This window comes from Solanum dulcamara, chromosome 1 (genome assembly GCF_947179165.1).
Source record: "Solanum dulcamara chromosome 1, daSolDulc1.2, whole genome shotgun sequence".
Taxonomy (NCBI): Eukaryota; Viridiplantae; Streptophyta; class Magnoliopsida; order Solanales; family Solanaceae; genus Solanum; species Solanum dulcamara.
Window position 1 is genome coordinate 5,695,978 of NC_077237.1, and position 12,779 is coordinate 5,708,756.

Here is a 12,779-nt window from a genome sequence, read left to right on the forward strand (position 1 = left end):
AAATCATATATCTGTTTTATGAGTATTTTCTTATTAGTTAAGACGAAAATCGAACTATTAAAGACCAATAAACGATAAATTAAAAATCGATAAAAAATATTTTATTAATTTAATTACTGGTCTTGCATACTTTAAAATTGAAAATTATTAACTCAAATCGATAATATATAAAACTGAACCAAATCGATCGATGCACACTCAGACTACGAGAAAACTAGAAAACATATACTCCCAGTCCCCTCCGTTTCAAATTTATTTTTCTTCAAGTCTTATTATTTTATTTAAACTAAAAATGTATGGAAGTTTCACAAACAAATTCAAACAAGGAGAAGAAAGTAATAAATCCTTGTAATCCAAGTTAGTTTACCAAATTGTCCTTAGTTAAAAAAAAAAAAAACTTAAGTGATAAAAGGGTAAAAATATTTGTTATATTACGTACAAAAATGGACGTAACATAAGCCCTGGAATAGAAAAAGGGTTTAACGAACCAGCGGACAAAGGGTTTAAGAAGGTAGCTGGGAGAAAGCAGGAAGAGAAGCTCAAATTGGGGCGGAATGACTAAAGGTTAGATTTTTTTTTTCTCTTTATTCGATAACCCCAAGCACTGTCACAGTGATAATTCGACAGAGTTATCTAGTAGCTGTTGGTGGTAGCACGGTCATAAAACAAAAAAGAAGTAATAAATAAGTGAAATCGATGGAGGAGTCTAAGGCCAGTGTCATTATGTTTGCAAGTGAGCCGTGAGTTTTTTTTTTCTTATCAACAACTTGAGATTTTGAGTTTTGGGCTTTTGAAGTTGTGATTTTTGGAAGTTGAAGTTTGTTTGGACATATATTTTATTTGGAAAAAAATTGAACTTTTGGGAGGGACAGTGAAATTTGTAAGTGATCCTACCAATATCTGGATATTGGCTTAAAAACGTGAGATTTTTTGGGGCCATCAGGTTATTTACTAGGTTTATGAAAGCAGAATTAACACCTAACATATGAAGGCATATGAGAAACATGAGATTTTGGGGACATCAGGGTTAATATGTGTGAAAATAGTAATTTAAGATGTTATATAAATGAGAGTTGTACAATGTTTTCTACTCTCCCCCTTCATTTTTGTTCTGTTTTTCTTTTTCTAATTCTACTATTGAATACATGCGGGACTAGTGGATTGAATCTACCTACATTCATAGGAGTTGACGTTGGTTTTTATCCTCATTTGATAAATCCAGATAAAGGCAAACTTCGAACAGTAGCAGGTCCGCCTCGCACCCTTAATGTGAACAAATTTGCTGAGTCTCGAGCTTCTGAACTTGAATCTCTCCACTCAATTGTAAAAGAGCGTTTAAGTAATGATTTTAGATCTCAAAGAAGCAAGAGAAGGCGAACAACTGGACATGACAATAGAGTGGCAAAAAGTAGAGTTAGAAAGAAGCAGAAACCAGGAGAGGAAAATCTCAATAAATCAGACAATTTGAAGAATGATAAAAAGACGCTTCCACGCCATGTTCGTAGGAGAGTTGAGCTTAAAAAGAATTCTCTGAATGGCTTCTCAACTTCAGGAGATGGGACTAAGAGACTCAGAACCCACTTGTGGTATGCTAAGCGTTTCACAATGACAAAACTATGGGGATTCCACCTTCCCCTCGGTGTGCAAGGCAGGTATAATAACTTTCTGCTCTTTGCCAATATATCCGAAGTGCAGCTACAAAATTTTAACTTTATCCTAGTGCATTGAAAGGAAACATTTGTTATCTTGTGCTGAAACAAGAAAAAAGACGATTGTTTTACGAATTAAAAAGAAATACATTTGTTCATTGTTCAAAATTGCAATTTTTCCTTGTTGTATTCTTTCTATTGTGGGAAAGAAGGTCCTTTGCCTGTTTATATTTCATTGATCATGAATATATGATGCAGGGGGAGGGGATCAAGAGCTCTTCTGAAGAAACTAAAAGGAGGTGTACTTGTACATGACGCAAGTTACTGCAGTGCTATCCAGTTGGAGGGTCCACAGGCAGGCATTTACTCACTCTTTCCTGCCAAAATCTTACTTGATAATTGCTCCTCTTTAAATTATTTCCTTTTGGTGACTGGATTACTTAGAAAGTGATGACATAATTAAATAAATATTTGTCTTATAAAAATCAAATAAACAATTGTATTTATTTTTTATCATATGTTGGTCCATAACTTGCAATTATGGGCCCAGAAAAAAGGATTAGCAAGGAAAAAGTTGACTTCTGCCAGCCAGAGATTGAGCTTATATAACATGGTCATTCACATATTCTTTCAGGATTTGTTGCTGTCAATCCTAAAGACTGTGCTTGTGCCTTCTCCATACTCACATTGTGAGGATGCTCGTAATGACGTACTCTGTGGTGCTATCTATGGTAGTGCTGAGGTGGGTGGTCCATCTTGCTATTTTGATTAAAGTGATATGGCCTCCAAAATTTGCTTGCTTGATACATGTGTTTCGTTTGGCAGCTTCATCATGTAGGAGCCACCTTTTCTAAGACAATTGCTCCTGTAACCTATATGTGGCAACCGCAGCAGTGTAGGAAAGCTGATACAAAGGTTGATCATGCCGATATATGTGGTGAACAACAGAAGATTGATGGATGTGCTTCTTTAAGACGGCTATGGGTTTGGATACATGCTGCTGCTTTCAGTGAAGGATATAATGTTTTGCAAAATGCGTGTGAAAGGCAGGTTGAGTAAAGAATCATGTGGTGTCCATTTCTAATGCTATATACTAGTGTCATTGTTACTTTCTTCAGTCTCGGATGGTATAATAAAATGGTGATGGCTGAATACATATTCCTTTTTGATTATAAATGCATACAGTTTACTGGAGATGTGATTTACTTGCCTGTTCATGTTGCTGTAGATCAGAAATAATGCTTCTTGGTTTTCAGGTAGATGCTGCTGGTTCCAGAGTTAGTTGCATTTCCCTTGAGGATCATCTTGGGAAGTTGGAAGTGATTGGATCAAGGGCATCTGAGCTTCTTCAAAAGATTTTACATCCTGCAACATGGTGATTTTTTGAAGGCACAACCTTTCTATTTTAACTGATTTATGAACATGATAACCGAACGTCGTTGTTTTCTATGCAGTTCAGTAAATTCTTCCCTGGTGAAGTATGCATCCTTCATTGAGAATGACGACCAAATCCTTTCTTCAGCAATCTTTTCTCTCTTTGTCAATGATCCTCGATTTTTAAATAAAGATATTACTGATCCTTTAGAAGCAAAGAGTCAAAATATATCTTATAAGAAAGATGAGAACGGAGGAAACAGAATTCCAAAAAGGGACATGAAGTTACTCTCTTGCTCGTCCTTAGAATGTGAAGGAAGTCCTGGCTTATCTGAGTGTATAGATCTGTGGGATGCTAAAGAAGGCATCGACCCTCCAATGGAAGAAAACATCATTTGCATGGAGAAACACCATCAGCGTATGGAGTTGTTTCGCGTTGGCGATGTGAACTCAGGCAGGCAACAAACTTCTGTTGAGAGACGGTTTTCTAGAGTCTGCCCTATACTGCTTCTGAAAAGTGATAACCAGAAAACTTCTATTATTAGGTAAATCTCCATGCATAGGCTTTAGAAATGAAATTAAGTATGATTTATATTTACGCATGGTTGCTCAATATACTCACATGACTAGAATACTATTGCATGTGCTGAAACAGGAACTCTCATGCCATAAACACCTGTTCTCGAGTTTTGATGTCTCCAACCTTCAACTTGTGGCTAGGTTGATGTCATTATTTTCATATCATGTATTGTTCTGCTTCCACATCTTTTTCTGGTTTAGTTTGTAGGCTTAACTTTTGAGGAGGATACATATATATACACATCCACCTTAAGGACACCACCATCTAATTACAAAAGAAAAGATGGTAATTGCACTTTCTATAGTTGATAGCGTAGGAAATTGTCCTATTGGTCTGTGCTAGTTTCTGGCTTTCTGCAGATGTATCATGTAAGGTTATTAGCCAATAGTAACATTGCAAAAGTGTATTTTACTTCTTTGTTAATCGCCTACCGGAAATCTCAGTAGGGGCTGAGCTAGACAAGCAGCTGTCAACCCTCAATAGTCAGGGTAGAGATCCTTACCAATACATTTTCGATCCGGCTTAAAAGACAAAGCAAAAAGCATCTCTTATATTTCTACAAATAGAAACAGGAAATAAGTGAAAACAATTTTATAGAATAAGAAATAAGTGTAGCATAAAATGCATATGCACATGTGTCTTTGTGTGTGCCTCCTATCCTAGTTGTTTGTCTAGGTTGATTTTTCATGGAGATTAAGGAGAATAAAAATAAGTAGTTTTTATAATATAGTTTATAAAAAATATGTTAAAATAATAATTGTAGGAATTGGAAAGGGCATAAGATACCACTTCAAATATGAAATATTAAATTAACTTTTGGAAGATGGTTTATTTGCAATTCTTGGAAATTGTCAAATCTCTTTAGGGTTGACAAACAAAATAAGGCTACATATTACAAAGGGTAATAGCCTTCTCCATGAAAGACTATGCTAATTGGTCACTGTGGAGAGTTGACAAAACCGTCAAAAGAATCTGGAGAATGATTCCAACAGTTATTGTTTGGTGTCTCTGGAAGGAGAGAAACTGCAGATGCTTTGATGGAATCTCGACTCCTATTAGCACCCTCAAGGCTAGATATTTGGAATGTTTATTCAGTTGGCACTTTCTTTCCCCTGTAAACAGTGTGGATAACTTTTTGGATTTTGTTAGCTCCATGTCTTTAGCTTAGTAGAATATTCAGGGAATTGTTTTGGCTGTTTTACAGGTAAGTTTGCTTCATGTTTTGTTTGAAGCAGCTTCTTTTGCTCTCTTGTAACGTTGCATCTTCTTGATGCTTTTCTAATATGATTTGATTACTTTACCCAAAAAAAGGCTACATATAACTGTTTGTCATAGGGTTGCTAGCAAGCTCAGTTGTATGACTATAAAGTCAATCATATAAGTTGCAACAATGATTGAGTGATTACGTATGTGAATTAACTGGCTTGATGGGATGGAAATTTAGAAGCTATATCATGTTAGTTATAACATGATATATGATTGTGCTAGAACTTTTTATTTGTGTAACATGTTACTCATTTTTCTCTCAAACTTTTCAATATGCATAAAAGTAAATTTGACTGTTAAGTATATATGTTCATATTTTCCCTTAATTTTATTGACAGTGCACTTCTGTAAAGTTTGCCTTTTTCTTTCTTAAAAAGCTATTTATTGGTCTTCTGCAACAATTTTGTCACATCTCTTTTGCTGATCTAACCACTTGGGAGAATCGACCTCCATAATACTCACTTTTGAGTCTTCCTCAATCCAATTACATAAGAAAATGAGGCAATTACACATCATGCTTTGGTATGGATATCATGTTCTTATATAGAGAATACCTCATTGTTGTTCTTTTAAATCTCCCTTCAGATGGTCTATTATTCTTCCGCTGTGTTGGATCAAGGTCTTCTGGATCTCTCTTGTGACCAACGGTGCTCAAGCGATTGGTTTGAGGGAGAAACACTGGATTGCTTGTGATGTTAGTATGCATGTTCTGCTTTCGTTCTGAATTCGAGTTTGACATCAATTTTAAATCCTAATATATGTTTTTCCTCTTTGCAGCTTGGGTTGCCATGCTTTCCAAGGGAATTCCCTGATTGCAACGCGCACACTTGTTTTATGGCCTTGAAGGAAGCTGCTTATGATGAAAAGTCTGAGCTCCGTTCTCCTCAGACAAGGACTGGGAAAGTTCCAGTTTCATCTCCATGGGACTGTGTCCGGCTTGCTCTAGAAGGACTCAGTGGGGCAGGTCATGATTGGATGCAACATGAACAGCTTTCTCCAAACGATATAACAAAAAACTTAAAAATGAATACTCCATACTCGAGCAGATGCATAACAGACATAGAGAGTAGTTGCAGTGCTCCACTCGAGGGACTTGTGGCAAGGACGTCTTATGTTCTGACTCAGTTTTTGGATGAGATCAGTGGTAGTCATCTACTTTTATTTCCCAAAGTGCTTCACAGGACGAAGTGCATATCCAAATTTATGAAGGACGAAAGAATATTCAATGAGGATACAGATAAGGGCATTTATCAGATTAATCGGGACCAAAAGCTGTGTTTGGTCAGAGTTCTTCTGCACGCCTACAGAGAAGGTTCCTTCGAAGAAGGAGCAGTTGTTTGTGCACCTCAAATTGATGATGTAATGTTGTTCACAACCAGGTGACTATTATTATCCATTTTGTATTCAGTTATTTGCTTGCCTTATCCCATTTAATTATATTTACTAGTTCATTTTAAGAATTTTATCTGCAACACAATTGCCTCTTCATTACAATATGCATGACTAAGCCTACTGCTAAATGATGATGCTTTGATAACAAATATCTTTGGCACATGTAATCTGCCAAAAATATGACTTCCATAAGACACCTGGATAGAGCCTATGAGGTGGCAGAATTGGGAGAACATCATTTAGAAACACACATTCATGTATGAGGCTCAAGTATTTGGTTGATCAATAGATGCATTAGCTGTTTTCTATGATAATTCACCAATTCTAAGCAAGAGGATACTTGACATTGGAAGTTTTGATGGGGCAAAATTACGGTTCTTTTGTAAGCTTTAGTTGTAGGTTTATGAGGATTGAGTCATTTTTCTTCATTTTGCTTTTTCTCGAATGAGATGTTTACTATGAATCATTTACCTAGGGAAGGACAAAGTTATATCACCTTCGCTAGCTAGTAGTTAGTATTTATATACATATAGTAGTTACGCATACTTAGTAGATTCTTACGATCTCTTCTTGTTATTTTGGCCTGTGCTTTGCCCTTCACCTAAAGTCAGGAAAGCCAATAGCCATCTTGTAAACTCTGTTCAATTGTTAGTAGGTTCGTTTTTTTGATGTTTAACAGGACTAATTTTACTGATGCTTGCTGAAACTGATTTTAAATAGAAGTAAAGGGAGAGCTTAGAGGTGCTTTTTTGTCAAATGAACCTGTTTTTGAATTATGCAGATCCAAGATTTCCAAAGGAGAACTTCAAGTACCTGAGTCGTTTGTGAGATCGTGCTTCTCCCAGCAAGCAACTGGTAAATGGGAATTTCAAGTACCTGAAGATCCTGCTACCAAAGAATCTTATAGATTACCAATTGGCTTTATTACAACAGGATTTGTTCGAGGAAGGTTAGTAAATTATATGGTAATTCTGGATATTTGTAGCATAGCAATTATGACTTGTTCTTTCATTTGGCACTGAGTTTATCTGAATTTATCCTGTAGTAAGAAGCCTGTAGCAGTGGCTCTTTGCGAGGCTGTCTGTCTTGCTCACCTGAGAGGGGAACAGTGGAAATCTGTAGGTGTTAGGAAAAGAAGGAAGGACATCTATGTCCTGGTTAGAAATTTAAGGTCCACAGCATATAGACTTGCACTTGCTTCTATCGTCCTCGAACAATGGGAAGATGATGTTGAATGCATGTGATTAGACGAGGGTTCGCGATGGTTATTTACAGTATTTATGCAGAAAACTCTTCCCGAAAAAAGAAAAAAAAGACGCGGAATTCCAATCTCATGTTTGGTATGTATTTTTCATCCTTGAGATTGTATTTATCCAAGAGCAATTAGTCTTAGTTGAGATTCTTATGGGGAGACATTGCTATGCATTTTATTTGATTGCATTATGGAAATTGTTTTTATGTAGATTTTGTTACTCTATAAAGGAAAGTTCTTAATGAGACATACACTATATTTTTTCATTCTCCTTACAATTTACCAATTAAGTTATAATACTTATCATAGACATTTACTGGTAATTGTAAGTGACCTGATTGGGTTAGTAGTATAATGTATAGAACTTAAACTCAATGGACGTAAACAAATGACAATTAACATAAACGTGTCATTTAACTTGGCTTCAGCTGATATTTATGTCCTTGAATTTTTGGTGTGCACAAGTAAACACTTAAACTTGTATAAAGTTGAACAGGTAGACACACGTGTCCTACATAACATATAATATAGGTAGGACGCCATAAAAAATATTACCATAAATCTGTCTTCCAATTACTTGAGATTAGTTTCTTTTTTTTGGTTTAACGTTTACACAAAACCAAAACAAAAACATGGAGGGTCTAAATAGATTCAGTTAATCTATGACTAATACGATAGTCAAGGACAAGCATAATTATCTCCTCTCCTCAAATTCACTTAAAACTAATTCAAACCTCAAAAAAAATTCTAACCTATAAATCAGAAAACATTCAACTACATTATACATTCAAGCAACAATATATATATACACACTTAATTTTTGTCGTACCAAAAATAGGATGGCATCGAAAAACATCGTCGTAGCTGTGTTTTTCATTGCCATGGTGACAATGTTTGTTGCTTCAAACGTTGTTGTTGTTGTGGGACAAGATGAACAAGACCCGTATTATAAGGAGTGTTACGAGAATGGCATGAAACTTGGTGGGGGTGATGAAGATGTGCAAAGAGCATGCAAAAGCATAGTCTTTGACTTAGAACATTAAGGAAGTGATACGACTATAAAGGTTGTTTAGATGGTACGTCTAACCTTAAAGTTCGAATCACCAAATTAAGGAAGTGATATATATAATTTTCACTTCAAATCTTTCTGGTGATGCATTTGTTATTGGCTTTTCTATATGTTGTTTGACAAGTCAAAAATATATATATTTATGTCCCATCAAGAATAATGAAAAATTGAATTTTTCTGTTACATTTAATTCCTTTTCTTCAATTTTTTTCTTTTTCAATATCCTCATGATTGGATTATGAAAAGTGAAAACAAGCAAGAGCTAACAATTTATATATGCAGATCTAAATGATTAATATATCATACACCAAATAATTCAAATCTAAACCAAATTAATCGGTTTGGTTATTTTTGAATTTTCGTTTTGAACCTATAAATTGACTTCTTTTTTCATTCTTTCTTCTTGCAAAAGAAAAATAAACAAAATATTTCTATCAAACCCCTTAAAAAATATTCTTCATAATTTCATACCACAATCATATGAAAATTTTGTAATTATAAACACAAATACATACCTTGGTATTAGAAAAAGTAATACAAAAAATAAAAACAAAAATAGAATTTTCATAATTATGCAAGTGTAAAATACTGTGTTGGTAGAACTTTTCAAAAATGATGCTCCATCCCATATCAGATTGTCAAAGAAGTGCGCTATTTTTGAAGGATCAGACACACAGGCGTCGACATTTTGAGCTTAAATCAAGCACACAATCCTTACAAATAGTTAACAAAAGGTTGGAGTTCATTTCGTGTGCTTGAATGATCCCATTCCAAAGATTCCCACCAATCTTTATCACTTGAATTTATAGCAATCTCTTTAAGTGTAGAGGGAATTTTGAATTCCTCTTCATGGGAAAAAAAGAAAGACAATTTCCTTAACTTACCACATTCCTTTATTGACACTTTCTTGATTGAACTGCAAATCATTTTTCCATTGCATATGCTTTTCAATTCTGGCAAAGACCATAGACTTATTCTTGTCAATTTAGGAAGGACGACGATTCCATCATTTTCCTCTCCAATTATTTCCTCGATTTGACTACACGATAGGACATATATCCTCTCAAGATGTATCAGGTTCGAGCATAGATCAATTGGAAGTAGCTTCTTGACATTGTGACATCTTTCGATTCGTATCATTCTAAGGAGGGAAAAAGTACCAACAAGAGGAATTGAAGGACTCAAACTTGTTTCACATTCGTCAAAAATACCAACGAAACTAGGCAATTCAAAGAGATCAAGATGCTCGAGAGAAGGAAATAAGACGGGGTCTTGTCCTTCTTTGACCTTCATAAGGTACTCTAGTTTGTTGCACCAACGAACTTTGAAGTACTTTAGATCTTTTGAATCGTAAAGACATGACAAAAAGTCTGAAAGACAACTACTGAAGTTGTTGCAGCTCTCGATTTTTAAGTGTTGAATGTCTTGTGGCAGTAATAGTACTTCATCTTCTTTTCCAAGTCCATAACACTTGACTAACTTATCCAAAATTCTTCCATGATTGTATTGGATTTGTGTCATTGGTCCTAAATCATCATAGTCACCTACTAGGATTCTGTAAAACGCGAGGCATCCCTCATTTTCTTGAGCTCTGATGAACCGGTTGAAGTCATGAACAGTAGAGAACCTGCCTTGAAATTCCTCCAACTCGTTTAACACCTCTAGTTCCTCACCTTGCACGTCTATATGATGTGATAACACTAGGCGTTGCAGAGTTGAGAGTTGGGGAAATATACCTATTGGTATTTTCTCAAGACAACGCATTGCATACATATTCAAGCATTTGAGGCTCCATAGAGCCTCGAGGGATTCAGGCAGAGTCTGAATCCCCGTGCCACTCAAGTCCAATTCTTGCAATGACATGAGCTTTTGCAGAGTTGGAATTGACCTTAGGTTCCAACAAAATGCAACCAAGAGCGCGGTGAGATTCTCCAAGTCGGATACAGAATCAGGCAACTTCTCAATGCAAGTGTGGCTTAAATCAAGAACACGTAACGCCTTCATGTGCTCGAAGAAAGAATCTGGAATCTTCCATAAGTGATAATTCTGCTGCAACATCAAGGTTGTTAGCCTAGGACACTTAGCTGATGTTCCTTCTGGAATTTCAGCCATCTGGTTCCTCATTAGAGATACCTGTATGTTCGGAACAAAATTTTAGACGAAAATTATAAAAAAAATATTTTCTCTCATTATGTATGTTCAAGTCTATAAAGTTCTAACAAGTTAAATTGCTCGGACTCTTCAAAAATGTCACTAGGTACGTGTTAGATCCTCCAAAAATACTGTATTTTTGAGGATCTGACACGGTTGCAACAACATTTTGAAGAGTCCAAGCAACATAGTAACAAATATATACCTTGTCCAAATTTTCCATCCATTCATCCTCTTTTGGTGCATCATTAAGTTGAACTCCAGCTTTTACCATAAACACAGGATTTTCATTAGTGATCCTCAATGCCATATCTCTAATCAAATTGTGCATTTTCACACATTGATTTCCTTCACTATCTAAAATGCCACTTTCCAACAAACAAACACCTTCCAATCTGTTCAATATTTGAGATCCCTCTTCAAATTCTGCCTCGCGTGTCTCTTGTTCATCGATTAACCCCTCTAGAACGAATCGACTTATCAATTGATCTTTGGGGATTTTCTCATCTTCTGGATACAAACAACAGTACAAGAAACATTGTTGTAACTTTTGTTCCTTCAAGGAATTAAAACTATATAACAACATCTTTATAACATCATTGTTCTCCCCTTTAAATGATTCTTGAAAAGTAATACTTTCCAAAGCCTTTTTCCATTCATCAACATTATCCAATTCCAATTCTTTTAGTTTTGTAGCTATTGTTATAATCCCAAGTGGAAGGCCACAAGTAGAATTATTCACCAAAGACTTAACAATTCCTTCAACTTCTTGAGGAATTATTGTCTCATTTCCAAGTTTTTCTATAAACAAACTCCAAGATTCCTCTGCTTCAAGTGTATTCAATCCAAATTTCCTTTGACATCCCATTTTTCGACATGTTTCGAGTAAACAACTTGTTACTATCAACCTTCCTCCTTCAATTTTTAGAGGATTACCTAACATTTTCAAAGGTACATCCTCTAACACATCATCTAGTACTAAAACAAAGTCTTTTTTCTCTTTGAATGATTCGTGTAACGCGATCCCCCTCTTATCTTCATCATGTTCTTCTAAAAGATCCAATCCAAGTGCTTTCGCAACATCATTTTGCAACCCCTTGATGTTACATTGTTGAGAAACATTAATCCAGAAAACTTGGGATTTTGTTTTTTGTTCAAGTAGATGATTGATGAGCTTGGCTAAGGTTGTTTTTCCAACCCCTTTAACTCCATATATACCAATACTTGTAACTTTGTCTTTCTTTAAACATCTCCAAATTCTTTCACATGTTCTCTTTGTTTCTTGACCAAATAACTTTGTTGGAAAAAATGACTCCCCTTCTTCATTTGCTTCCATTCCAAAAGAGTTCTTCTAATCTTCTTTCCCTAGTACTAATCAAGAAACAAGATCAATCACATTTGCAAAAATACGCAATCCAGTGCACTAAGCTACTGCTATGTGTAGGGTCTGAGGAAGGGCCGGACCACAAGGGTCAATTGTACCCTGCATTTCGGCGGTTTCCACATCTCAAACATGTGGCCTTCTGGTCACATGACAACAACTTTACCAGTTACACAAATAGGTTATTAATAGGGAATTAAACTTAAGGAAGGACATTTTTATGAACTACAAACTATATGGAAAGAACATACAAGTTAAAAAAAGATATTTACACAATCAGATCAATTTAAATGTAATTGCAGTTAAGTCTCTATTATTAACATTAATTTGTAACTTGGTAAAATTGGTAACTAATCCATTGTAGGAGGTTTAAATTCACAAATAGTATAAAGAAAGATCATATTGTTAACTTAAACCATAGGTATAAATAAGCTAGTTGCAATTGTAGCAATTGTTGGCAAATAAATGTTTTTTACGATGGAAAATGTTTTCTTTTCCTCTTGTTATGACGGAAATAAATAAATATTTCAACTCTTACTCCAAATCACTTGTTCCAATCAATATTTAGATACTAATATCAAGCATTTAAAGGAATCGTAAGGACCGTTCGATGCACAAAGCATATTATGAGTGCACACGAGGTTTGGAAAATGATTGCATTCCAA

General features: G+C 35.3%; 2 protein-coding genes across 2 annotated transcripts; one reads left to right on the forward strand and one right to left on the reverse strand.

Moving 5' to 3' along the window:
• The first annotated feature begins 444 nt into the window (after positions 1-444).
• Positions 445-7,779, forward strand: LOC129899515 (ribonucleases P/MRP protein subunit POP1). The gene is made up of 11 exons (XM_055974517.1): positions 445-564; positions 1,223-1,652; positions 1,908-2,004; positions 2,284-2,391; positions 2,475-2,699; positions 2,906-3,024; positions 3,104-3,568; positions 5,455-5,563; positions 5,647-6,248; positions 7,043-7,210; positions 7,307-7,779. The coding sequence occupies exons 1-11, from the start codon at positions 555-557 to the stop codon at positions 7,503-7,505; spliced, it is 2,532 nt and encodes an 843-aa protein (XP_055830492.1). The 5' UTR covers positions 445-554; the 3' UTR covers positions 7,506-7,779.
• Positions 7,780-9,296: 1,517 nt separating this feature from the next.
• On the reverse strand, positions 9,297-12,069 carry LOC129885330 (probable disease resistance protein At4g27220). Its single transcript, XM_055959574.1, has 2 exons — positions 10,939-12,069; positions 9,297-10,715 (listed from the first exon to the last, which is right to left on the reverse strand). The coding sequence occupies exons 1-2, from the start codon at positions 12,067-12,069 to the stop codon at positions 9,297-9,299; spliced, it is 2,550 nt and encodes an 849-aa protein (XP_055815549.1).
• Between the last annotated feature and the right edge of the window lie 710 nt (positions 12,070-12,779).